Source organism: Leishmania major, chromosome 35 (assembly GCF_000002725.2).
Source record: "Leishmania major strain Friedlin complete genome, chromosome 35".
Taxonomy (NCBI): domain Eukaryota; phylum Euglenozoa; class Kinetoplastea; order Trypanosomatida; family Trypanosomatidae; genus Leishmania; species Leishmania major.
The window spans coordinates 693,006-719,643 of NC_007284.2; the positions used below are offsets into that span (position 1 = coordinate 693,006).

General features: G+C 58.6%; 8 protein-coding genes across 8 annotated transcripts; all 8 read right to left on the bottom strand.

The window, feature by feature from the left end:
• Nucleotides 1–2,202: 2,202 nt before the first annotated feature.
• LMJF_35_1620 (conserved hypothetical protein) lies at nucleotides 2,203–8,058 on the bottom strand (the record flags this gene model as incomplete). Its single annotated transcript, XM_003722506.1, has 1 exon — nucleotides 2,203–8,058. One exon carries the CDS (start codon nucleotides 8,056–8,058, stop codon nucleotides 2,203–2,205), a length of 5,856 nt encoding a protein of 1,951 aa, XP_003722554.1.
• A 2,572-nt stretch (nucleotides 8,059–10,630) lies between these two features.
• Nucleotides 10,631–12,007, bottom strand: LMJF_35_1630 (conserved hypothetical protein; the record flags this gene model as incomplete). The annotated part of the gene is made up of 1 exon (XM_003722507.1): nucleotides 10,631–12,007. The coding sequence occupies one exon, from the start codon at nucleotides 12,005–12,007 to the stop codon at nucleotides 10,631–10,633; it is 1,377 nt and encodes a 458-aa protein (XP_003722555.1).
• Nucleotides 12,008–13,188: 1,181 nt separating this feature from the next.
• On the bottom strand, nucleotides 13,189–14,259 carry LMJF_35_1640 (hypothetical protein; the record flags this gene model as incomplete). The annotated part of the gene is made up of 1 exon (XM_003722508.1): nucleotides 13,189–14,259. One exon carries the CDS (start codon nucleotides 14,257–14,259, stop codon nucleotides 13,189–13,191), a length of 1,071 nt encoding a protein of 356 aa, XP_003722556.1.
• Nucleotides 14,260–15,542: 1,283 nt separating this feature from the next.
• On the bottom strand, nucleotides 15,543–17,462 carry LMJF_35_1650 (conserved hypothetical protein; the record flags this gene model as incomplete). Its single annotated transcript, XM_003722509.1, has 1 exon — nucleotides 15,543–17,462. The coding sequence occupies one exon, from the start codon at nucleotides 17,460–17,462 to the stop codon at nucleotides 15,543–15,545; it is 1,920 nt and encodes a 639-aa protein (XP_003722557.1).
• Nucleotides 17,463–18,728: 1,266 nt separating this feature from the next.
• On the bottom strand, nucleotides 18,729–21,251 carry LMJF_35_1660 (mismatch repair protein; the record flags this gene model as incomplete). The annotated part of the gene is made up of 1 exon (XM_003722510.1): nucleotides 18,729–21,251. One exon carries the CDS (start codon nucleotides 21,249–21,251, stop codon nucleotides 18,729–18,731), a length of 2,523 nt encoding a protein of 840 aa, XP_003722558.1.
• A 1,187-nt stretch (nucleotides 21,252–22,438) lies between these two features.
• Nucleotides 22,439–22,870, bottom strand: LMJF_35_1670 (putative 60S ribosomal protein L26; the record flags this gene model as incomplete). Its single annotated transcript, XM_003722511.1, has 1 exon — nucleotides 22,439–22,870. One exon carries the CDS (start codon nucleotides 22,868–22,870, stop codon nucleotides 22,439–22,441), a length of 432 nt encoding a protein of 143 aa, XP_003722559.1.
• A 958-nt stretch (nucleotides 22,871–23,828) lies between these two features.
• Nucleotides 23,829–24,665, bottom strand: LMJF_35_1680 (conserved hypothetical protein; the record flags this gene model as incomplete). The annotated part of the gene is made up of 1 exon (XM_003722512.1): nucleotides 23,829–24,665. One exon carries the CDS (start codon nucleotides 24,663–24,665, stop codon nucleotides 23,829–23,831), a length of 837 nt encoding a protein of 278 aa, XP_003722560.1.
• Nucleotides 24,666–25,337: 672 nt separating this feature from the next.
• Nucleotides 25,338–26,474, bottom strand: LMJF_35_1690 (conserved hypothetical protein; the record flags this gene model as incomplete). The annotated part of the gene is made up of 1 exon (XM_003722513.1): nucleotides 25,338–26,474. The coding sequence occupies one exon, from the start codon at nucleotides 26,472–26,474 to the stop codon at nucleotides 25,338–25,340; it is 1,137 nt and encodes a 378-aa protein (XP_003722561.1).
• Between the last annotated feature and the right edge of the window lie 164 nt (nucleotides 26,475–26,638).

The window sequence follows — 26,638 nt, forward strand, 5'->3', positions numbered from 1 at the left end:
TGAGCAAAGTGTGGGGGCGAACAAAATGTTATGCGCTACAGCGGCGGGAGTCGACAGAGAGAGAGAGGTGCAGGGAAGGAGGGGTGGGACGACGGGTCGAAAAGCAGCTACAAACGTACACACACGCACGCAAACACAAACACACCAGCACGAGAACCAGCAGCCAGGTAATACGACGATGGGAAGCGCCTACGAAGTGAGAGGAGCACAAGAGGGGAAAGGTGCCAGTGTGCACCAAGAGCGATGCGGCAGGCAGGCTCCAGAAGCAAGCGCACACTGGCACGTGTAATCGGTGGAGAGAAGGATGGTGGTGCTGGAGGGCGGGGCGAGGGAGGGAGGAGATTCTAGAAACGAAGAAAGAAGAATGAGAGCGCAACGCGCTAGGTAAAAAAAAAATCTGAACGGGGGTGGCGAATGAACGCAGCACACACACACACACATGAGCAGACGCGCGCGCAGAGTGGAGAGGGGGGGGGGAGAGGGCAGTGCAGCGATGGGGAAGGCTGCGAAGCAGATAAGAACACTTCACGCTCTCTCTCTCTTGGCCAAGCCTGGTGAAACGAAGGAGAAGAGATTGCCAACGAAAGGAGCATGAGGAAGCCTCTTCGCTCAGCCACGGCGGGCCCCGCGCATGCGGATGCGTGCGAGACAGCAAGAAATAATGACCGCAAAGGCACAAGAGAGGACGCTATATAGAGAAGAGAAAGAGAGAATGTGACGCAAAAGCGAAGACGCGCTCGTCTCACTTCTCTGTGTCTTCACTTCCGCTGGCCTCTCTTTTATCGTCTGGGGGCGGGGTTGGGCGGAGGGCTGTTGTTCCTCGCTGTGCGCTGGCAGCGGGAAGGGAGCAGAGGCCACTGCCGCTGCTTCCACCAGCGCTTTCCTTGCTTGGCGAGGGCAAAACGAAAGCAGCAGCCGTGCCCTCGTTTGGCTGCTGGAAGGGGAGATGATGAGGATGCTAATTGGGCGAGGGAGACGGAGATGTGTACTGGGCGTGTTCCGGTGAGAGAGCGTAGAGAAATCCAGCAATGCACCTGCGTGCGCAGCAGGCGAGGAGGGAGAAGTGTAGAGCAGCAAGATAACGAGATAAGGCAAAAGGGGTGGGATAGCGGAGACAGGGGACGCAGAAAGCACGAGACGAGTAAAAAGGCAGCTGATAAGATACACGCACAGCCTCATGTTACGCATTGGAGCCCACTGAGCAACTGTTCCTTCCAGAGGGGAGGGGGTGCGTAGGCCGGAAGCTTGCCTGCATTTGTGCATCCGCGCGCGGACCGGAATGAGCAAGGCCACGACCGAGAACGCTGAATGTGTTCCAGTGAGTTGAGGGGTGCCTTTGCAGTGCCTGCTCCACATTCTTGCGTTTTTTTTGTTCATCGCTCGGCAACGAATAACACACAAGGTTGGCACGAGAAGGAAGCGTAACGAAAAACCACAACCACTACGACTATCGCGACACATAAACACATACAGGGAGCGAGAAGCGAGAAACTGGAAGCAAGCGCCTTTCGCGGCATCGCAAAAGCAAAAACAAAATGGAAATTATAATGAAACGCACACATGCCCAAGTGAGTGAGCAGCAACGACGCGACAACGGGAACACAGCACCGCACGCTGATGCAGAGACGGAGAGAGAAGAACGTACGCACACGCACATGCACACACATAGACAATACTTGCACATGCACATCCCTACATACACACATACATTCATGCATGTATATATATATATATATATACATGTATATATATATATATACGTATCCAGATCTGACGATGCGCCTTCTCTCTGTTATCCTTCATCGTAGTGTTTCCATTGGACAGGCGCAGCTAGTAAAGGCGGCATCGACGGCCAACTACACAGCACAGAGAAGCAGTGACACGGATGAGCACATCAGTGAAGATGGGAGGAAAAAGAGAAACTGAAAAGGCCAGTTGGGCCACAGCGATCACGATAATGGCGCGAGCGGGCATGCACTTGTGGTGCGAATAGTTGAGAACAAAGACGACTGAGTGGGGAGAAGGGGGGGGGCTTGGCGCGGCAGGGGACACAACCAAATAGCAAAGTGATGTTGCTTGTAGGCGGTGTGGCGCGAGACTGTCTGGCCTTTCCCATTCCCACTTGTGGCGCCAAAGCCATAGAGTCTCCATTTCCGCGCAAATTGCCACCTCTGTATTGTGCGGTTTGCTTCCGGACACGATTTACTTGCTGCCTGCCTTGCGCTTCACGAGTTCCGACTCCAACTCTTCACGCAGTTGCTGGAACTCGCGCTTGCTCCGATCGCTCAGGCCAACGTGCGCGCAGGCCGACGCCTTCGGGGAGCCGGAGGCGCTGCTGACCTGCTGCTGCTGCGCCTTATCATCGCTCTTCTCCAGCCCCATGCTCGCCATCGCGGCGTGTACGTTTCGCTGAATGGCGGCCCACACCTCCTTGTGCATCTTGCACCATTCAAGCAGCTGCACCGTGTACGCCCCTGGACTCAGCTCTCCGCCCTCTTCCTCCAGCCGGTTTGAACCGATACCGTGGCTTGGGCCCCATGCAGTCCGCTCCCCGCCACCGGTGCTGAAGTCCGCATCTATAAACACATCACTCGCGCAGTGGTCCGATAGCGTGGGCTGTGAGGTTTGCGTGCTTAGGAGTAGCGGGCTTTGCACGGTGGCGATTGCTCCCCCGCTGTTGCTCAGCAGCTCTTCCAAGGTGCGCGCGGCTTTGCTGTCGCCTAGCAGAGTGTGCAGCTCCCGCAGCCGAGCCGAGTCGGAACCCGCTAAATGCCGGATCAGTGGCATGAGGACCTCCACCTCGTTCACGTTGTTCTCCTTGATGCTGTTTGAGAGGTGGAGGAGCAGCACCGTGATTGAGTTGGTGTTGTTGACGTTCATGTGAATGAGCTGGTTCAGCGAGCGCTTGCGGAGCCGCAAAAACCTCCGCGACTCGCGCAAGACATAGAACGCGAGTTGGTCGCGGATTGTCAGGAGGTTGCTGCTGTTCTTCATTCGACGCCGCACCTGCATGCTGCTAGACACAGAGATATTCGTGATGGCGATGACAATGGCTACACCGAGCGTTGGAGGGAAGGGGTGCAGCGCAGTGTGCACGTCCTTGAAGAGCGAGTTCAAGTTCCGGATGATGGTGCCGGCGTTCTCGAGAAGCTCGCCGTTCTTTTGGACGGAGAAGTAGCGCGCCACCTCCTCGAGAACGATTCGCACGAGACGCGGCGGATGCTCGCCGTCGCGGATCGATCGGATCTGCGCCCGCTCATTCATGGAGATGTCGAGGATGACCATCTTTCGAATGACCGTGCGGCAGCGCTGCGTCACCTCAGCAACAAACTCACTGCGATCCTGATGCAAGCGCCGAATCGCCGCCTCGAACGGCTGCAGCGTGGAGAGAGAGGGTGGATGACTTGTCCCCGCCACGGAAGGCGTGAGCGGCGCTGTCCCCGGCTCCGAGAACTGCACCGGCGTTACCGCCCCCGTGGTACCGTTCGGGTCCACCGGCCTCTCGAAAAACACGCGAACCGCTGCCCACAAGCCGCCCAGCCATGGTATGTCCATCACCTTCAGCGCGTGCTTTGGCCACTCAATCAGCTTGTCGAGATAGTTGAGTACCTCAACTACCACGCGCTCTTCATCCATCTGCGCAGCTCGCGCGCTCACGCTCAACAGCCCGCTCTCGTGGCGCTGCGTCGGCACGACCGGATACTCGTCCGTTGTTGCCAAGTAGTCTGTTGAGGAGCCGGTAATGTTGTTGCAGTTGATCGCCGTCGCCGTCGCTGCCGCGGCTGGGGAGATTACCAGCGGGGGCGCCGAGGACAGCCTGTACAGCAACACTCGAATCAGGTAGTCCAGCGCACACAGAACTGTCTTCAGCGCCATCGGAAGGTGCAGGTTGTGATAGCGGCTTCCCTTGTGCAGGAGTACGAGCTCACCAAAGTCCTCGCTGACTCTGCCGTAGTCGTGCGTATGCTCGAAGCTGTAGCCGCGGCGCGTGCCAAGGTGGTTCACCATGATGGAAGGTGTATGACCGAGGAAGTCCGCGATGCGCCGCTGCACGCAGCCCTTCTGCAGCGCACTAGCTACCGTAACGCTGGTCGACGACCCGCCTCCGCCGCCGGCAGCGGCTGACGAGCTCGGGTCACGCTGCTTTTGGCGGTGCAGAATATGTGCAGTGGCCATCAGCCGCGCGGCGATGCTGTCCGCCTCCGGCTTCTTCTCCCGGTGGCGCCGGAACCCGTCGAAGGCGATTTGGAAGAGGGCATCGAAAGTGCGAATACCGAGCGGGATGTCGTTGCGCGGCTCCGTGAGCGCCAGCGAGAGGATGTCGAAGCCGTCGCTTTTCTTGAACAATTTCGCGCAGCTCTTCAGCGGCATCAACAGCGAGAGCAGACCGAGCGCCAACAGGCGTATCGCCTCACTAGAGTGGTTTTCGCCGTTGATGAGCAGCAGCATGAGTGTGACGCCCCGGCTTTTGAAGGACTCCTGGATCATCTCGCACATTGCCATCTCCTCCCTGGCAATGTCGAAGAGCATGCGCAGCACCCACACCTTCGCTGTGTCCGCTGTTGGAGTGACGGAGCTTGGCGTGAAAAGGAACAAGAGCACCCGGCGCAGCTCTGCCTCTCTGCGGCACAGCTTTTCAATGAGAATCACGACGGACTTGATGCACTCCTTAGGGAGATAGAGGGACAAGTTGAGGATGCACTGAAACCGCGAAGAATCTTCCTGGAACATCTCCATGTTCTCCTTCACAAGGAGACAGTCACTGAGCTCGCGCAATATGATGTTCGCGGCGTTCGCTTCCTGCGCGGCATCGCTGCATGGCGACGAAGCCACAGACACCGACGACGCCACCGTCGACCCCGCGGCGCTCTCATCGCTCGGATCTATGGCGTCCCTGCTGGCGCACACCCGGTGATGCACGATGCCGTTCGCACCCCCGCTGCCATGGGCTCTTGTCCGGAGCACACAGCTGAGAAGGATGTCAAAGATGCGCTGTGTGCAAGCATGATGCTGCAGCACCTTGCCCCCACCGCGCGGCGTCACGGACTGCAGCATTAGCGATGCGAACTCTGGGAACGTCACCTTCCACGAAAGCACCTCGGTGCGCAGCTGGTCCAGGTAGTTCTTGAGCATCAGCTGCGTTAGCTGTTCCGTCGTCGCGAGCTGCATGGACGTCGACAAGAGACTGAGGCTCAGCTTCGCAACGTTCAGAAAGGTCGACGTGCTCTGAACAGACGCCGTCCGCCGCCCCTTGAGCACACCGAGCACCCATTCCGCCACCTTGCTTGGCGCAATCATCTCTTCAATATCAGTAGGCACGTAGAGCTCGATGCGGCTCCACCGGAACTCCGCCGACTTCTTTGTGATCATGTCGTTCTGCTGCAGCAGGGACGGCGTCTGCGGCTCAGACGGGGCACTGGGCTTGTCCTCGAAGAAAGGCATGAGAAATGAGGCGCAGTCCCTCGAGGGGTCATAGAAAGCAGGCCCGGCGGCGTGAAGCTTCGCAATCTCCTTCTCAGAAAGCGTGACGGAGATGTTCATGCCCGACATAAAGCCTAAGAACCCTGGCAGCTCCGCGGCCCCGCCAATGTTGAACATGATGAAGTGCTTTTCCTTGGGGTAGGGCACATCGTGCACCCCCTCGAGGCGCTGGCCGTTGATGTACACGTTCAGGGCAACGCCGTGATTCACAACCACGTGCGTCCACGTGGTCGCGGCGAAGGTACTACGGCTCAGGACCAGCTCGGCCGGGTCGTCACCCCCCTTGTTCACCCGCACCGCCAACGCGCACTGTCGGCCGTCGGCGACGATTAGCAGGCTCACCCGCGTATCGTTCGGATCCATGAAGGAGTAGAGGCAACTGCCGCCAGTCCACACACACGTCGGGTAGATCCACGCCGTAAAGGTGTAACCGGTGCCTCGAGGAAACATCTGCTTCAGCCGCCAACTCACGCAGCCATCGCCAGGGAAGAAGAGCAGTGGGTGTGGAATGAAGGCGCGGCTGAGGCCGTGGAGAAAGTTCTCGATAATATCGACATCCGTCTGAGACGATGGCATCGAGCACATGTCCTTGATGCCCTGCATCAGCAGCTCTACAGTCGCCTCGGAGAACGTTGTGGAGGTGAGTGTGTTGAGAAAGCAGAAGGTAAGCTGGGTCGTGTTCACGTTCAGGGTGCTGACGGGGGTCAGCGTCAGGGTCTGCGGCAGCGCAGCCACCGGCGCGGAGGTGCTTGGCTCGTCGTGGCGAAAGTGCAGTGTGACCTGCTGGGAGGCTGGAAAGACGCTCGGCTGGTTGCAGTTAACCAGTGCCGTGATAGTGCGCAAAAATTGGTGCTCAGACAGCAGCACGGCGTTGCGCGGGTTCGCAACGCACAGCAATGTCAGCGTCGAAATGGTGCTGCGGTACAGGGCCTCTGCTGAGGCGTGGCGCGTGTTCAGCAGCAGCAGCACCGCTTTGAGAATGTTGACGCCCTCCGAGGTGACGGTGCACGGAAACAGGGCGGAGGCGAGTCGCCACACGGCCGAGGTGCTGCGCGACAGGTACGTCTCCCAGTCCGCTGGGATTGGCACAAACTGATACCGCCCGGCGCTGTTGAGGCTCAGCCCCGAGCCGGCGGGAGCACCGGTGGCGCCGCTAGACGAGGATGCCGGCGCGCGCGCTGCTGAGGAGGCACCTATCGTGGTGGAAGACGCCACGCCATGCTGATTTGCCCTGTTGCTGCTGCTACCATTATTCCTGCCGCTTCCGGCAATGGACGCCATTACCATGGCTCGCTGGGTTGTGAAGCTGTCCGACGTGCAGAGCTCCACCAGGCCTTCGAGCATCTCTGCCCGCCAGTATTCCACCGGCTCCAGCATGCCAGACACGGGCGAGCGAGACGACAGCGACAGGAGAAGGTTCGTGCGCATCTTTGTGAGATGCGAGGCTACCTTGACCCACACCCGTGCGTATTCAGCACCGCAGTGGCGCACCAGGTAGGTCTTGAGAGCGGGCCGTGCACGATACACGCCAGCGACAACTGCTAGAAACACAACAGAAGTAGTGATGTTGAGACTCGCGCCCCTGGCGGCCATGTCCAAGGAGGCGTTGGCCGGTGAAGCTGCCGGGGTGTTACCGTTGCACGCTACGGTGGTGGTTGGCGCCGCAGGAGAGCCTGTCGCCTCGCCGCTGTTCCCATCTTCGTTGCTCGCTGCTGCCGTCGTCGTGGAGGTTTCATCGTGTGTCGCTGGTGGCGGAGACGGTGACCCCGACTCGAGGCTCTCCTCCGCCTCGCCCGACGCCGTCCGAGACGCAGTGGCGGTGCGGGATGCGACAGCTGCATCCTGCACCATGAGCGAGTACGCTGTTTCAAAAAGGTAGTCAATGAGCGACGTGCAGTGAGCTTCTGTCTCTGCATCCAGGTCTGTCTTGAGGCGGCCGTAGCAGCACAGCTGGAACTGATGAAACACCTCGACCAAGAGCGACGCAAGGAGGATTTGAAGGACGCGGCCGTTGTGGTCCTGCGGGAGACTGCGCAAGCGGTCGGTGCAGGCAAACATGAAGTCGCGCATTAGCAGCCGCTGCGATGAGCACACGCCGACGATGACGTAGGCGCAGCAGTCACGCAGCTTCTGCGTGAGCGCGGCGTTGCCGTAGAGCTGCACGATGGCCGCCACGAGCTTCTTTTTCAAGTACGCCTTCACGGCTTCCTCTGCGTTGCAAGAGTATATGAGTTCTCGCGCGACCTCGAGGCTCTCGATGAGCGCCGGTTCGCTTAGCGGCTTCAATGCCTCCCCTTTGACACTGCTTGCCGCAACTCCAGTCTCCCCCGCCGCCGCCGTTTCTGTGACAGCAGCGCTCTGCGTCGACTGCAGTTCCAGCTCCCGCACGAGGTCATTCACCCACGCCTCCAAGATGGCCGCGTCCAATGTGGTGTTTGCTTTACAGACTGTGATGACGACTTGCGAGGTGGCCGAAAGAGCGTCGCGTACGTTCCATGACTCGGAGCTGCCGACTATCCGGCGAACAGCGCTGACCGCCTGGTGAGCCAAGTCGATGAAGTTTTCTTTTGAAAACATGTGTCGCGTCGGTTGCGCCGCCCGCTGTTTTGTGCCGCTCAGAGGCCGTGTGTCTGTGCCCTCACACCCTGAGGAAGGTGTCCAAAAAAGTCAAGAAAAGGTACCTTAAAGGAAAATAAAAGAAGATGTCGTGTGCCTCCCAGCACTTGACACGCGATGGCAGGTGAAGGAGTGGAAGAGGGAGTGGTGGTGGTGGTGGTGGTTGTGAAGAGGAGGAGGAGGGGGCCAGTGAAGGTGTGTAAGACAACAACAACAAACAAACAACAGCTTTGAGCGCTAAGGGGCAGGCTGACAGGAAAGGAAGCGCAAAGCAAGTACACGTACACGGGCAGAAGACGAAAAACAAAGCAAAAAAAAGAAAGGCGGTGTGATCAGCGACTGAATGGGTGTATAGTGTGAAGGCGCGTTAAAGGTGACACAAAGCAGAGGAAGAAGACAATGTACACTGACCGACCGGCCGAGTTTGGATGTGGTAACGATGTGAGTATTCGCGTGTCTGCGTGCAAAATCATAAATTGTGGTTGCGGACAGCGAAGAAAGTTGTGTGCGCCCCTGCACCTTCAATATAGAGAAGAGAAAATGAGGATGACGCAATGGTGATAACAGCAGCAACCCCGAATAACAAAAAAAAAAACGCCACTGCCACCAAGTAAAGCGGGCACACAGAAGACTGAAGTGGGAGAACGAAATGGGAAGGGTGTGATATGAAAAGACGAGCGGAAAAAAAACAATAGCATCAACAACGAACAGGAAGGCGTATTGGTGATGAGAATTGGAGCGCGAGTGTAAGCACGTGTGTATGGATGTATGCCCTGCTGTGCCCCCGACTAATACATATACGTATATATGTGTGTGTGTGTGCGCGCGCCTGACTGTCTGCCTGACTCTGGGTGTAGATGTGCCTTTCGCGCTCCTGCGTTGGTGAGTATATATGTTAGTCCACCCTTAAGAGAGAGAATTGGAGAGAGGAGGTAGAGGAGAATGTCACGGAGAGAGCGGTATGAAAGGAGCGGCGCCTACTGGATGATACGGTCATCTGAACCAAGGAGAAGCGACGAGCAGTGCTCGGGGCGTAGAAGTCGTAGCCTCCAAGGCTGAGGGTGCACAATTCATCGCGAGAGCTGACTCAAGGTTTTCCTCACCACAGATACCCACCAAGCAGCTCGTGAAGGCGCTGTGACTGGCAAGACGCGAGACTACATCGGTGCTATGGAGACGTGCGCCCGCTAGGACCTTTGCGTCTTGTCCGTTCTTCTGCAGATATACGCAGAAAAAAAGGCACGGTAAAGCGTAAACAACGAAAATGCGAGGGAGGGAGGGAGGGAAGCGTGTTGCACACACCCACAACAGTGAACAGCAGGCCACGAAAGAACATAGGCCCTGCCCCCTCCCTGACTCACCCACCCACCTACCTACCTGCACACACGCACATGAAAAAGAGAGAGGAGGGGGTTCGAGAACGGCGCAATGATTCACAGGCCCCAAGACTGGTGCTGTCGCTGCTGTTCACTTTTTTCTACTTTAGTTTGTTTTGTTGTTTGCGCACACGTCACTGAGATTGAAAAGTCCAAAAGAAGCGCTGTCGTGAACACCGGCTTCGAAGGAAGGGAGAGTGGCGGGGAAGGAGGTAGGGGGCGATGACGAGGGTGGGCGGGCGGGCAGGATGACCTGCAGAGGGACAGACAGACATTTGGGGCAGTGGCGTGGTGAATAACGGCTACTGGACAGGGCAGCTGACTCTCCCTCCTTCTCCTTTTATCGGCCCCGACCCACTCCTACCTAATACACACACGCATACCTACGCAACACCACAATGGGACTCTAGAAAACCGAGCACAGAATATATATATATATATATATCCATAAAGTAAGTGATGCCATTCAAAAGAATCGGCGCAAAGAGAGGTGGAAGGGAAGGTGGGAATGAGTGACATAATGGCCAAGAGAGACAACAAACAAGCAAAAAAAAAAACAGCCATGGGACATTGGCGTTGGTAAGCGACCACGGCCAGTCCCCCCCCCCCCCCACCCACCCACACACCCACACTACTCCCCCCTTCCCATTTGCACGAGCCGCTGCGCCTTTTCGTTTGGGTTTGTTGCGAACCCGGCAGAGGCTCGTCAGGGGAGAGTGTAGAGGGACCGAAGCGGGTTGGGAGGGTCAGTGAACGATGCGTTCGCACGAAAAAAAAAACGAACAAAAAACAAGCAAACGAAAAAGCTCAGAGGAGCAATGCGTGGCTGCAGACGTGGATGAGGGTGCCTGAAGGTTGTGGAGGAGATCCCATCGCGCTGCATCGCACTCAACGGACACACGTGCCAGCACGCACACGAATGGTTGTCCCCTGCATTGGTGTCGATGCAATCGCCCAAGCAAGCTTCACACACACACACACACACACACACTTTTCTACCCTCACACCACGCACTTTAGCGGAGAGAAACAGGAAGCGCACCGGTATATCGGGTTGCCGGCGCGCGTAAGTTTCGCAAGAGCACATGCACTCACGCATAAATGAATATAATCTACGAGATAGGGAGAGAAAGAGGGCTACAGGCGCAGGCAGATACACTAGAACATGATGCAGCACTTCGATCCACTAGTTTTCCTCGTCGGTATGGTGTCGATCATTGCCCATTCCCTCTCCGCAGCCGATGGGCTATCGGCATCGGCCAAAACACTACGACCCCTGGCGTCTGACGCCGCATCGGAGGACTTCTGCTGCTTCGACTCACACCCCTGGCCCCCGTTGCAGCGTGCGCCGCCGTTCGCGTCGGCGCTGTTGCTGTGGTGAGGGCACAGTTCATTGCTGTCCTCCGCTCCCTTGTCGGACGGTGCTTCTTTGGCCGCAGTTGCAGAGGCAGCACACCGGGGAGGGCCTCGTGGCGTCTGTGCGGCGAAGTTCGACGCGGTGGCCGAGGAGTTCCTCGCAAACTTCCTGCGCCGCACCTCCGCTGTAGGCTGGCAGGGTGACAGCTGCACAACCACGTCTACCGTCATGGCCGTCTGCGTCCGCTCAAACGTGTCTTGCCTGTCGCACAGGCGCTGGTGGCACGGAAAAACTGTCTCACCAGCCGAGCCGGTGTATGTATGTTGTGAGAAGCTATCGCACTCGCTGACCGCGGCGGGACACCAGTGCTGTCCTTGCCCCTGTGGGCGTCTCCCCTCTGTCGCGGTCGTTGCAGGCGGCGGGGACGGTGGAGCCTCGTACCTCCGTCTGTTGAAGGCCCTTCGCCGCCACTTTGGATGCTGCTTTTGGTCCCCCGGCTGTGCGGGCATGTGCCCCGAGTGAGGCGCCGGCGAGCCCGCCTGGGGGATGACAGCAGCGGTGGTGATGTCAGTGGAGTGCAACGGCTTGTGACTTTTCTCGGCTACCGTCGCGCAAGCGACGGATGACTCATGCTGCCGCTGCTCCTTCTGTTGGTGCTGATTCTTTGACGACGATCGCGACTCAAACGCCGACCACTGGCGCTCGCATGAGTCGATGAGCACGGCTTCCAGGTCACTGAGCCGGACGGACCCGCTGTTCGTTGGATCCAGCAGCTTCATTGCGGCGTCGATCTCGCCGTCACTGATGGTAGCAGAGCCGCTGGTCAAGATAAGGAAGAGCTCGCAACGGCTAATCACCCCACTACCGCTTGGGTCCATGCTCTCTACCATCCTGTGAATAACCGACCGCCCTGGCTGGTTTGTGTGCGCAACATCCTCGCAGAACTGTAGAAAGCCTGCGAATGTCACGGCGCCGGCCGCGGCGCCTGGCACCGTCTCAGTGAACTGATGAATGGTAGTGGGGGTGGGATAGTATCCCATCTCCCGTGCCGCCGCAGCCAATAAGCAGACGGGGATGTACGGCTCGCGAATTTCATCCCGAGCGGCAGCGGCGTCGGCCGCGTTCACCGCGAACAAGTGAAACACCGAGCACACCCTTTCCACGTTCACGGGTGCCATGGCGATACGGATGGTGAGAACGATGCGCTGTGGAGCTTCAGAAATCGGTCTTCTACCTCTATACAGATGGTGCCGCTGGCAACTACCGCGGCCCCTTCGGAGCTTTCGAGTTTTCGGTTTTCTCCGCTTGCTTCTCGCTTCGATGAAACGCTTCACGTCGAACGAATGCGCGAGGGGTGTGTACGACCGAAAAGGGGGAGGCGCTGTCAGCTCTGTCTCTCGCGTCCCCCCTGCCTCTCTGCGTTGACCCTTGCAGCGCGCAGCACAACAACAACAACAACAACAACAAAGCGTGTACACACACCTCACAGTCCGCCGTTGAGATGGATGTGTGCGATCTGCGGATAAGGTGGGAGGATACGCTTTCCTTTAGTTCCTGCTTCGACACCGTGCCCTCCTCCTCCCTCACCCCCATCCGGTGCGCACGCAGAGGGGAGAAACAAGAAAACATCGTTGAAGTTGGGATCAGTAGGCGAGGGGTGAAAGGACAGAGACAGAGGAATGCGAGCAAGCAAAGGCACAACAGTGAAAGAGAAGGGTTGCATCACTGCCGCGTGCGTGTGCGTGACGCTGTCGGCGAGATACCGTCGAGAAGGGTGTATTGACACACGGAAACATGGGTGGATTGCTGTGTTCGTCCGCGCTCACACTCACACCGCCGCCTGCAGGTGTGTCGGGGGGGGGGGGAGGGAGGGCTTCAGACGCACGGGTGCCTCATGAAGCGTGCGCATCCGCTGTAGGGGAGACGGCACGACTTCCCTGGCGTCTATTTCCATCTTTTCGATTTGACTTGTTGTCCAGAGAGTGTCTAGGTGGCAAGATCAGCAACAGCCGCAGAGAAGTGCACTCGAAGGCGCGGACAACAGTGGATGACGGATACTAGAGCGAGAGACGTACGTGACCGGAGAAAGAGAACCTGCTGCCGTGGGAAGAGCGGCTGCTCCACCCTCCGCGGCAATCGGCCAAAGAGCCCAGGCGAGAGACTAGAAAAATGGAGCCAGCGGCATGTGACGTCGAACCAGCGCACAGGCAGCAGCCTCGGTGAGGAAACAAGTGTGCAGAGGACTGAGAGGAAGAGAAAGACAAGTGCCACTGGAGTGCGGCCACAGAGGAACGTGGTTGGCCAAGAGGTCCGATGCCGCCCTTCTGTTTCCTTTTCAATCGTCTGAGGCTTCTCGGCCCTACAGCGCCTCAAAACGGCACTGCAGCGCCTCCAAGTTCTTCGGCAACATCACCATGTCTTCCTGCACCTGCGCCAGCAAGGAGCTCATTGCCGCCTCCACGGCATTTATGCGCTGCATCCCCTGCATTGATGTGGTGGCATCGACATCGCGCAGACATTCCGCCACGGCGACCGCCGCCTCCATCATCGGCGCCATTGTATGCATCGCGCTCTGCACGTGGTAGTAGTCTTCTAGGGCCATCTTAGTGCGGTCGACCTGCTCAAAGAAAGGGTGAAAGTCATCCTGGGCCGCTTCGAGTGGCACGTGGCGCCGCTGCAGCTCAGCAGCGAGGAGATCTCGAATCCGAAAGACGCACTCCTTCTCCAGTATCGCGGCGTCTGCACGTCGCTGCAGCTGGGTCAGTGTCGATGGCTCCGCGAGCAGGTGCATCAGCTGCGCCGCTTGAAGCTCGTCGTCGGGCACGTCCGTGTTTGCCTGGTGCACTTCTGCACCTGACGTGGCAGCACCCACGCCTAAGCGCTGCATCAGTGCGTTGCATTCATCCTGGATGCGAGCCAGAGCAGTTTGCACATGGGCCTGCGACAGAGGCGAAGAGAACGCCGACGAGGCAGAGCTGAATCTGTAGACGGGAGGAATGAAGTGGTCGATCCTATTGCCCTTTCTGGGAGCGCCCTCTTGAGCCGATGGCGGTTGCTTATCGGAGGCGGACGCTTTCTGGGCAACGGTAGCAGCTGCCTCGTCCCCGGCGTTGAGTTGCAGGGGCAACTGTGCGCTGTTGTGAGCGCGCAGAGCTGGGTTTGCCAAGTTTGGTACGTCTCTCTCCCGCAGTACAGGTGAGACACCAAGGGCTATCTTCAGCTGCCATAACGCTTCGTCGCGGTCCCACTTCACTGGAAGTGTGGCTGCCGCGTTACTTTTCGCGGTGTCGTAGCGTTCGCCGACGGCAAAGCCATTCAAGGCGTGAGCGCACATGGAAGAGTTCCCTGATCCGTTGTCCTCGAACACGTCCTCCGGACGCGCCACCAGAGTCGGCGGTACGCCGGGATCCCTGACGATGCGAGACCGCATTGCAGCGCCGCCTCCCATTGATGTAAAAAAAAAAATCACGCGAGTGGGCAAAAAGCAAGGATGAGTTCCGCTAGCTTATAGCACAAAACTCGCTGAAGAGCCGGGTGTGAAAAAGACAGTCTCTGCGTGTGCGCCTGTGCCTGTCGATGGGGAGTTCCACTACGTCGCAGGCAGCGATGTAGAGGAGCGAGATGAAAAGACAGAGACACGAAAGCCAACGATGGAGCAGAAGATGTGAGCCCGAGAGCGGTGTGATCGTGCCGCCGTCGAGCCTGCATTTGGTCCAGAGAAAAAAATGGGAACTATGTCTTCCACACGTGTGTGTCCATTCTCTGCCGCGCAGCAGGAGCCCGACGCCACTCTGCTGCCCCCGGCCAGTCACAGACCCATCTCGTGGGGCACAGCAGCCGCGCACATGCGCCAGTGCAGCAGTGCGCCGACTCCGTCGGCTGAGCACCGCCTCGCATGTCGCCTCACAGCGGCTCACATCATGCCAGTCGCCATCCCTGGTGCATCCCCTCGCGGCGGCACGCAGGTTACCCACCACCGGTGGGCAGTGCGAGGGCCGGGCGAGGCACGTTCGCGTCGCGCGGACACGCTGCCCACCACCACATGGACGGCACACGCGTGCTCGCTGCCGCAGGCCGCCCCGACGCAACGCCATCCACGGCATGGCTGCCGGCATGAGCAGCGATGAAGCGCTCTCACACCACCACGTCGCGGGTGCTTGACCCCGCGCCACCACCGCAGGTGGTTCGGCATTGGCAGGGATAGGGGGTGCTGCTTGGCCTCCCCACACACAGAGTCGATGTACTGGACCCTGAGGTACAACGGTGAGGTTTCCCTTCGTCATCAAGGATGGTAGAGTGCAACGAGAAACGCGAAAAAAAAGCTGTTGCGCCGCAGTCACACAGCTATTCCGCTCCCCATGGTGTACGGCGTATCCAATCCCAACTTCGACAGCGGAGGCTAGTCGCACGTACCCGCCTCACATCCGGGCAAACAAGCATACACAATACGCAAATACACAGACCAAGGGGGCGGCGGTAGTTGCCAAGCGTGCTAACCTTTTTGTTCCTTTCCCTCTTGATGATGTCGCTGAAAAGTGTTTCAAATCGCCAGCCGCCCATGCGCATCAAAAGAGGAGCCGATCGGCGTATTCCCACAGCCACCATGAGCACAGCGTCGGCTCGGCTTTATGGATCCTGCGCAAGCATCATTCATAGCCCTCACTGCACTGGGGTATCAGCGGAGGATTCTACGCCATCTTTGTACTCTCTGCGTCACAAGAGCAGCTGGCGATGCCGTTGCAGCTCCTGGTCCCGCACACTGACGGCTTCCTGCAAGCTCAGCAGCTGCTCCGACTGGTGACGGATCGTGTTCTCCTTCTTGGTGATGGCCACAAGGACGCGCTCGTTGATCTGACTCAGCTCCGCGTGGTGGCGCTGCTCCAACGTCTTCTTCTCCATCTCAAACTCGGACTTCAGGCGAGCCACCTCCTGCATCGCGGCACCGTGGCGCTGCTGTAGCTCCCATACCTCCTTCACGTGCTGGGTCTCGAACTCGTGCAGCTTCTTCTGCCATTCGTGGTCCAGAATGCTCATGCGCTTCGTGTACTCGGAGCGCACCTTGTCCTCGATGGCGCTTATGTGCTGTTCCGACAGGTTCGCCATGTCTTGAATTCGCTGCAGCTCCTCGGCTTTGCTGCGGTTGGCCTCGAGGGCGGTGCTTAGCTGCTCCTGGACGAGGTCAAGCTCCACCTGCAGTCGCTCCTTCTCACGCGTAACTTGGATGTAGCGCTCCCGCAGCATACCATCACTACCCCGAGCAGACTCCAAGGCGCGCAGATGCTCCTCCTCGAGCCGCTGCACCACCTTGGTCACCGCCGCATCGCGCTCCAGCTCGCATTTCTTGCGCATCTCCGCCTCCTTTGATTGCAAATAGCGCTGATTTTCTTCTTTTGCATCCTTCTCGCGGTCCGCGAACTCCAGCATCAGCTTCTCCTTTAGGCACTTCATGCGCTCGTTCACCTCGCCTGTCACGCGCGCCACCTCAACGGTCACCGCTTCGTGGAAGGAGGCCTGCTCCGATGTCTGCTCGCTCTGCAGGCGCAGCACCTCCTTCCCAAGTCGCTCGATCTCTCGCTGCAACGTCCGTTTCTGATCCTCATAGTGGTGCTCCAGCTGCTCGCGCCTTTGGTGCTCAAGACGGCGCTCCTCCTCGAGCTGTCGATGGATGCGCTCGCTCTCGTCGCGGAGGCGATCTCGCACAGCTTCCTGCTCACGGCTGAGCAGCTCATCCGCCTCCCGCCGCACCTTCGACTTCAACTCCTCTACGGAGGCATCTTTGGCGGCGATGACCTCGTCGCGTTGGCGCAGCTCGTTTTCGTACTCCTCGCGCAGCCGCGCCTTTTCGGCCTTGTGCCGATTCAGCAGCAGCACAATGTCCGGCTCGAGGGACTGCAGCGTCGATTCCTTGATGCGCCTCGCCTCTGCCAGACGCCATTTCTCGCGGCTCACCTTCTCCTGTGCCGCCCACTTGGTGCGCAGGGACGAGAGGGCTGCGGCATGCGTCCCTTCTAGACGCCGAACATCTTCGGCGTTTTTCGCTGCTACTTCGCGCAGCCTCACCGTAAGCGTGTCCACTTGGTGCGTCAGCTCCTCCTTCGCCTTTTCTAGCTTTTCTTTCTCCGCCTTGGCGCGCTTGCGTTCTTGCACATGCGAGTTGCGTAGCTCGTCCACCTCGCCCTGCACAGCTTCGCGCATCTCCTCCTTTCGGCTTGCCTCCTCGGCACGCCACTGCTGGAGGCGGCTGCGAAGCTCTGCGTTGTCCCGGCGAAGCTGCTCATTCTCGAACTGCATCCCCTCAATGCGCTTCTTGATGCCAAGATATGTGTTCTGGGCAGACTCGGCGCCGCCGCCGGTGATCCACGACACCGACACCGCTGGCACACCAACAGACGGCGGCGATGCGGACCGTCTCGGCGGTGCGTGGCGGTGCGTCGGGGTATCGTTCGGCGAGGCGTTTATGGATGATGGTGCAGGGGAGCTGGTCGTGACGTGCTGCAGCACGGACGGCGTGAGCGGCACAACGCTGGAGAAGCTGGTCGCGAGTGTGCAGTCTCGCAGGCTTCGTGCTTCGCACTGCGTCACGGCAGCACTGTCAAGGTAAGAAAGGATGTTGGCTACCTTCGCCTCGTTCATCTCACGGAGGTCTGAGCAGCAGCTGCCGGCGCCATCAGTGACGTGCCTCGGCTGCGAAGAGCTGTGGTGCATCTTGCTCACAGCAGCACAAACGTTAACCAACGAATCAGACGAAACGTCACTCGATAGAGACCGGACGTGCTTGGTGAAGCGAGACCTCCCTCCTCCACTCGCCGGAGGCAACAAGACCCGCTGTCGCCTGCGTCCCTCGCGCACTGCTTTTCTATTTCTGCAGAGGCGAGACTCGTTCATGCACGAGCACGAAAAAAAACTTGGCTCAGCGGTGTGCAACGCCTTCTCGAAAAGACACCGCTGGCGAGGAGGAAGAGGAGTGCGTGTGCGTGATCCCTCCCTTGCCCTGCCCAACCTCGCCACCTCTCTCTATATTTGTGTGCAAGGAAATAGTAAAAGCGAGGCCAAGGAAGCAACACACACACACACACACACACACACACGCACGCGCGTGAAAAAGAGAGAGTTCTAATATGAGCGGAGTTAGGTCTATGTGTATTTGTGGATCTATCACACAGGATGAGCTGTGCACACGCGTCTGTTCGGCCACCCCACCCCACTCACCCGAGAGTGCAGGCGCGACGTAGCCGTTGAGCACCGGTGTATGTGTATGTTTCTCTGCGCGCACTCTTTTTTCTCTCCTCCTCCTTTTGTGTGGGGATCAGGGGCGTTGGGCCTCGTTGCAGTTGTCGATGTTGCTGTTTTGTGCGAGTGTACACGCAGAGGAAGAGGAGCGATGTGTGATGTCTGTGCATGTGAAAACGGGAGTGCGGCAAGCGTGACTGTGTCGCCGCAACCGCACCCCAAAGGAGTAAGAATGCGTAGAGAGGGAGGGAGGGGGCGAGTCAGCAAGAAAAGGGCCCTTTTTTTTTGTGCCATCCGCACCGCTATGGTGCAGCGCACGAGCACCAGGAGACAGCGGCGCCCCACGAGAAGACGGCACGGGCGAAACAGGTCGTGCGGAAGGGGTCCACCGTGCACATGGTCCCTTCAAGCTGCGTCCTTTTTACTTAGCCCCAGCGCCGTCATCGTGGCCACCCTCCGCATTGGACCTCATCCTCTCATGAGGAAAAGAGTGGGAAGGGGGGGGCAAGCAAAAACAAACAGAGCCGCCATATTGATGTGCTCCCCCATTCTCGTTTCTATCGTCGCGTGCCTCTCTGTGCGTGTGCACGTGCAGAGGAGTCGTGCAATGTAGTGGGCAATGATGCGCGTGCGTATTCACTGGCATAGATCTCCGGCTTTGCAACATACTCATCGTAACAGCGCGCCACCTCTCGATAGATCTACTATGTTACATAGCAGCCGCAGCGTTGGTCGACCATGCGGGCAGTTCCACGGCTGATCCAGCTGGCTTAGTCGCTCGAGGATGAGTTTCATGCGCTTCACTGTGAGCGGGGTGCCGATCATGATGCTGCTGCGGCACGCCTTCGTGGCCATGGAGTGCCACACCGCACGCAGCGGCTTCGTGATGGTGCCATACTGTACGAGTTGCTGCACCAGCTCCATCACATCCGACGCGCTCACCACGTCGTACGGCAACACCGGTAGCGAATACACCAGCAGCTTCGTGTCGTCGCTTCCTCGGCTTACCTTGAAGCCGTGGTGCTGAAGAGCCAGCTTGTGCTCTACGGCGAGGTCCACCTCGTGAGCACTCATGGCCACCGACACCGGCATCACCAAGGGCTGTGGCGTTGCCTCGTACGCGCGCACAAGTCGTTCGTAGTTATACTTCTCATCTGATGCGTGCTGGTCGACGACGAACACGTCACCATTGGGGAGCACGGCAATGATGAAGCCGTGGTTGAACTGCCCAATCACCCGCATCTCCTTGAAGGAATTCTTGGTGAAGTAGTGATTCAGGTCGTCGGCTGTCTGGGCACCGAGGGTGCGAGAAGAGGGCCGGTCGCAGGTTTGTGTCGACGCAGACAACACCACCGCGTCGGCTGGGTCCGCGGAGAACGGCTCCCGCACGAGCTCGCCGAGATCCGGGTACGTGCACTGATAGCAGCTGCCCCCGCCTCGCCGCTGACTGCCCTCGTCACAGAGCCGCGTGACCTCGACTGCCACCGAGTCCGAGCGCATGCCTTCCGCGTTGTCAGCCAAGTAGCGACCGCAGCAGCAGTCTCCATGGTCATCAACGTCTGCGGTTGATTTGAGGGCGGGTGGGTCGCTACCTTTGCCCTTGTCTTCGACAGCGCTGCGGGAACTTTCCTTGCTGTCCTCGTCGTCCCCGTCGCCACCGCTAATGCTGGATGGCGAGGAGGGCAGCAAGAGTGGAGTAGATTCATCCCTCTCGCCATCCCCATCCGTGCCGGCGCCGTTATTGTCGGCTGCGTCATTGGCGTATAGGAAGCTGCCGAGCTTTGGGAGGTCGATCACCGAGGAGGAGCCAGCCGTGGGGCTGAGGTGCGACTCTCCACTGTGGGCATCCAGTGCGCCAGCGGCGACGCGGCCGCCCGTATACGTTTCTTCCATCTTCGCTCGCTTGAAGGTGAGCTGCGTGAGCGACGTGGCTGAGACCGGTGTTCGCGTCAGCCTTGTCAGCTCCGTGGCACGCACATCAGCGGCGCGGGTCTGCGCGATACGTTGGCCACGATCCAGGTCGACCTCCTGCAAGGCCGAGCCAAATTCTTGCAGCGCGCACTGGTACACCTCGTCCGCCAAGCGCTCCTCTTGCGCGAGCAACACCTTGCGCTTGTTGGGGGTAAGATTTACGTCGTACTGAAGTGAGGCGTTCCTCTTTACCTGGAGGAAGAAGGCAACATACAGCCGCTGGGAGGCATTTGGGAGGCACTGGATGAAGGCATCGTTGAGCGCCTTGCCCAAACGCGGCAGGTCGACGAGCCGCCCGTCAAGGGCGAACACCTGATGGTCGCTGCTTAGTCGCCCGCCGCCGCTTACCTTCGACACGAGTCCGGTGAAGGTGCCGAACGACAAGCTCCAGTGCACGCGCTGCATGTGCGAGGTGCAAAGGCCGCCGTACGCCTCCGTCACACTGCGCGTTGCATCGCCAGAGCCGGTGAGCGAAACGAGCGTGACGACGGCTGAGTTGGGGGTCTCCTGATGCTGCATCAGAAGGCGTATGTGCGGGTGCGACACAGCGTACTGCTTCATCGTGCTGGTCGCCTTGCTGAGCTGCTTGCGGCAGTTCTTCACGTACTCGCGGTGCCGCACAGGAAAGTGCTTGAAGAGGTGCCGCGCGGTGACGGTAGTGCCGCACACATCGCGCAGTCGCACCGCCTCCAGGCGAGACGTGTGCGATGTATGGTCATACGAGATACGCACCGTCAAGGCACCAGTGTCGGCGCTGCGCGTCTCTACCGTTACATCACTCATGTGGGCCAAAGAGTGGAGCGCTTCCCCGCGGAAACCGAGTGACGGATCAGAGCTGTCGCCTTCAGCTTCTGCCACACACGCACTCTCGTCCTGGCTCGTGCGGCCCTCGTCGGCTTCGTCCTTTGCAGTCGCATGAGTGCAACCGTCGAGATCGTGCCGTCGCTGCTTCGTGGTGGCGCGGCTCGATAGCAGAGGCGTGCTCGCACCGTCCAGAAGCTCATTGGCCGCGGTGTTCACTAGCTGACCCATGGATATTCCCGTGCCGTCATCATCAACGACAATCTCATCGAGACCGTAGTTGATGAGTCGAATAGTCACCGTCGTGGCCTTCGCATCCAACGCATTTTCGGAGAGCTCCTTCACAACGCTCGTGAGGTCCGTAATTACTTGCCCCGCAGCGAGCTTGCGCGCGCTCGCGCCATCCAGACGGGTAATCATTATGACTGAAGTGTGTGTGTGTGCCAGGCGTCTTATGCGACGGTGTCACTTGCCGCCCCTACTCAGATGACGGCAACACACCTGTGACGGCGCCACATCGAGCGGGGTTCCGCCTACACGTGGATTTCGCGTTGATCGCGACGTATAGATGCTACAGAGAGGAGGAGGAGTAAGGAGGGGGTGCTAGCCAAAGACTGACGGCGCCGAGACAGGCAGACCGACCGACCGCAGATGAGCAGGCCGTGCCACTAAGGTCCAAGCACAAACACAAAAGGAAAAGGAGCCGCTGCAGAAGAGGAAGAGGGGGGGGGAAGAGGGCACCGAAGGCTGACACGTCAAACGCGTCTTCTATAACACCAAGAGACGAAAGAGGAAAAAGAACGGCGCGCATGCATCCATGCCCCTGTTTCTATTCGGCACACCCCCAAGGAAGGGGGGGGGGCAGGTTTGCCGTCTTCCGAGGGAAGAGGGTACACACAGAGAGAGGCGCAGTATACAGATCGGAGAGGGGATCCTCTCTCGGAGACGGGCGCGAGGAAGGATCGGCGGCTCCGGGGCGGGGAGGTGTGCAGATGTAGCGGGCATCAGCGCAAGAGGGAGAGAGAAAGAAGGGTGTGGGGGCGGACATGACACAAGAGCAGAGAGAGAGAGAGCAGAAGGGAGCACTGACGTAGCCCCTGCTGAATGAACAGGCATCCTGCGAACACGCACGCAAAAAAGGCTGCGTAGCGCTCGACCGTCCCTCCTCGCTGTTGATGATATTGCTTTTCTCACCTGTGCGGCACACCGCGCATCGAGGAAGGAGGAGTGTGGTGCAGCCACAGTCCCTCGCTCACTCACGTTTGCTTGGCGTCCACTCTGCATATGCACACAGAGAGAACATGTGCGCGTTCACGGCAATACAGCTCTGGAGCCGCCCCAGAAGGGATCCTCGAGCTTCAGAGTGCGCTCCGTCTCGTTGTGAGGGGGAGGGGAGGGGGGGGGGAGGACATGCCGGTTGGAGCCGCACGCTTCAAGGAATTTTTTCGTTTCATGAAAAGGAAAGAACAAAAGAGGATGAAAAAAAGGACAAAAGAGTACCGGTGATGGATGCACGCACGTCGGAAATGACGCACACGCACGCACGCAGGAACCCATCGTGGCACCGCTTGTGTTTCACTGAGCCTCGATCGCGTTGGGCGAGATTTCTAGTCCATCTGCTGCATGGCCTTATCCGCGGCGCTGATCTTGCCCTTGCCCTTGTCGGACTTGGACGAGCGGTCCTTGCGCTCCAGGATGGACTTGCGGTGGTGCGTCAGCTTCAGCTTCGTAATCTCGACGTTGGAGGGATGGATGCCGACGGCCACGGTGGAGCCGTTCGCCTTCTCGCGGTTCACCTTATCGATGAGGATGACCCACTTGAGGCGGTAGCACGCCGTCACCTTTCCCTCACGGCCCTTGAAGGTGCCGCGCTTCACGATGACCTCGTCGTCCTTGCGCACGGGCATGGCACGCACGTTGTACTTGGCGCGCAGCTCCTTGGAGAGCGGGGCGCTCATGAGCACACGGCGCACATGGCTCGGGGCCTGAAAGTGCGCACGGCGGGCCTTGCGGCGGGAACCACACTTGATACTCGCCATCTTCTCAGAGGGGAAACACTACAGTGATGCAAAGAAGAGGTATGGCAAGTTACAGCGGAGAGGGAGAGAGGAAGAGTTGCAGCGACATGCGAGCACGCGTATTTGTGTGCGTGCATATATATATATATATATATATATATATATATATGGGGGGGGTGCGAGAGGGGAGTTGGATGTGGGGGAGATGAGTTTGGTGGTCGTTTCATGGGATGCAGGAGAGAAACGTCAAAGTGCGCGAAGGGGATGTGGGACAGCGATGCCGATGGGCGGGGCGACGCGTAGAAGGAAGGGAGACAGGGGAGTGCACCCGAGCAAGTAATAGAGTCGCTGTGCCTTCTCACCCTCTCGCTCTTACGCCGCCCTTCATAAAAAGCACAGAGAGAAACACGTGATACAGGAGGAGGCCATAAAAACTGACTCGGAAAGGCCCAGCACAGTCGCACGCCTGGTTGTGATTCAGCGATGAGGACACATCACGCACACACACACACACATGCGTACAAGCATGCGCTGCTGGGGTGAGAGAGGGTGAGAAGTGGACTCGTACATCGCTCTCTCTATTTATTATTCACTTGCGTCACTGATTCGTGCGACGCTGACGAACACATCTACTCTAGGAGGGAGGGAGGGAAGAACAGCAACAAAACCCCCCAAAGACGGGACCACGAGCAACCGGGTTGAGGCAGCACAGCAGCAACCCGCCACACACAGAGAGAGAGAGAGAGAGAGAGAGAGAGAGAGACACCGACGAAGAAACGTGCCTCTGAGTAACGCTGAGGGCAACGGAAGAGAGGGGAATGTGGCTATGATCGCACCAAGATGCGCTCTCGCGACGGTATGAGGAAGAGTGCGCTTCTTCAGCAGCGACGCCCCTTTCTTTTCTCAAAACAACGATACACCGCTGCTCTCTTTCTTTCCCTTCACCTTTGCCTCACATGTGGGCTGCACTGCGTTGCTTTCAGATGCGAAACGGCGGGGCAGCTGATCGAGGACTGAAGACGTTGGTCCCGGGACTGCGGCGATATCCGTGCTGACTCGGCCTCTGTGAGATGCTTAAGTCATCGGAGGAAGGCGAGTAGTAGCGACTCGGAGAGGAGCCGTAGTACACATCTCTGCGATCGCGATCGGTGTCCGGTGTGGCGTAAAGCCTTGTCGCACTTACCCTGTCATTACTATGGAGGCCGGCGTTGCGGTTCAGGAAAATTGTGTGGTCTGCTGCGGTAGATGGCGGCGTTGCGCCGAGATCGCCCGTGTAGTCCGGCTCGTCCATCGCACGCCGCACTGCCAAGGCAGTTTGAGTGGTGTGGTTGGCGCCGACCGACCTCGCGGTCGACAGGTGGAGCTTGATGAGTCGCACCATCAGGAAGAACCACACACGCAGAGTCGAGTAGCTCAAGGAGACGCATGTGAGGACGTAGTTGAAGCCCATTATGGCCGCAGGGAACTGCACCCGCCACACAATGCGCGTTTCTATTACGAAGATGGGTAAATCGCAAAAGAAGAGGTGAATGCCGACACCGTAGACGCGGCGCCGCTTCGCCACCTCCTCTGGCTCTGGGAAGCGCCAGGCCCACATGTAGAAGACTGAGGCGCCAAGGAAGTAGAAGAGGCAGCATACAATCGTCAATGAGAGGTACGCCATCTGTGTGCTGTGCGTGAGCTGTGACTCTGGTGTCTGCACCCACGACAGGAAGCTCACAAGGCTGAAAAGCGAATGCAAGAAGTGGATCACGAAGGTGAGAAGCGTCACGCAACGGGAGGAGCCTCCTAGTCCCTCAATGATTTGTAGGCCCATTGCTGGCCCTTGTCCTCTCTGGAAGAGCAGCAGAGGGGGGAGGGCTACTTGCGCACCGTCTCAACAGCAACACGGAGCAGCCGAATCTGTCAAGCGGCGTTGCAGTGCAGACAATGCGGACGCGGGTACAAGCAAGAGGGCGGAGAGAAGGAGCGAAAAAGATGCGCAACAAGCAAGAAAAAAAAAGAAACGCTCACAAGTAAGTGATGTGCGAGCATGGCCTTTTCCTCAAGGGAGTTGCTTTCAAGTCTTCTGCACCCACAGCCCTAACCACCCTCCTGGGTGGAGAGGGAACGTTCCAGAGAGAACGACAGCACTTGGCCGCGAATACAAGTGAGTCCGCAGCGCGGAGCGCAAAGAAGCGAAACAGAAGACATGCGCGTCGAGCACACCGGCTAGGATGAGAGTCAAGCTGGACGCACAGGAGATGGGGAATGAAGTGGAAGCACAACCTACAAACGTGCAACAGAGGCTCCCCCGCTGCTCCTTCGCACCACATAACGGGCGATGTTTTCACTGAATCAGCTCCACGCTGTCCTCCACCTTCTTCTTTTTCGTCCACGCTGCGCCAGCGCAGCTTCTATGCACTTCAAAGGCTACCAATACACATTTATGCAAGTGAGAAGACAGGCCCATTACGCCTAACCAGCACCACATCTCGGTGGTGCACCCCTACTTCACACCAGCGGCAGAAAGATTTGCCTTGCTCGCGAGAAGAGACGCATGCACATGCTCGAACGACTGCTCCGCAGCCGCCACCGATGACTGCAGCTTCTGATTCACGCTCCGCAAGCTATCTACCTCACCTTGAAGCCTCTCCAGCTCTGTCTCCTGCTGGCCAATCACCTTCGCTGTACTCTTCACGTTTTCTATGAGCAGTGCGCGCTTTTGACGAGCCTTCCCCTCCGCATCCTGAGAGGCTAGGAGCAGGCGTCGTAGTTCATTCACTTTCGCCTGCATGAGGCGGACTTCCAAAGCCGGCTCCTGCAACCTCTGTTGCTGTCTTTGAGAAGACGACAAGAGAGAGCTGCTGCTGCTGCTGCCACTGCCACCGCGCGCATCGTGCGACATGCCGCGAGACTTCGCTGCGCTGAATTTTGTATTTTGTTGCTGCTGCTGCCGCCGGTGCGCCTTCTTCCACATGCGGTTCTCTGGTACCTGTGAGAGAGGAACTCCATTGAAGCGCGACAGACGCGGCAGTACGTCGTGTAGCAGCTGTGTGACACCCTCATTCTCGCCCTCGCTGCTACGCCTGCCTGTCTCGCACATGGGGTTCCCGCGGACGTCGAGGTGGCGCAGCGACACAAGCGGCCGCAAGGCGCAGAGAGTGTCTCGGCTCTCCAGCTGATTCTGTGCCACGTTCAGGTGTGTAAGATGCAACAACGCGCCGAGCGGCGTCAACGACTCGATTGTGTTGTTCTCCACGCTGAGATGCGTCAGCGATGTGGGTAGGCCACGCAGAGCAGCGGTGCTCAGCTGGTTGTGCCCGGCCTCCAGTACTTGCAGCCGCGGCGTGTACTCGGCCAAGTCGCACAGGTGTGCCAGTTTATTGTGCGCGATGCTGAGCCGCACCAGCGTGGGTGGCATACTCTGACTGTGCACCTGCGTCAGCGTGTTGTGCGACAGATCCAAGACTGTGAGTCCTTTCAAGGTCTCGCCACCAGTGAAGAGGTGGAGGGAGTTGTAAGATAGGTTCAATAGACGGACGGTGGGGAGCGCAGACAACGGCGGCGCTGCGCCAGGGGCGTCACCCCCATCCGTCGAGGTCGTTGAGAGAGCGGTCTGCAGTGCCGCCAAAGGGGCCCCCATCAGCGCTGACCGTGCCTTCGCAGCATCAAACGCGAAAAGCCCGCGATTTGAAAAGTCCAAGTCCATCCCGACAGGTGGTGTGTGTATTTTTCTTTTCGCTCTGCACACTGCAATCTGTGCTTGTACGCATGTGCGTGCGCGCCATGCAACCTCAGTGGCTGCAG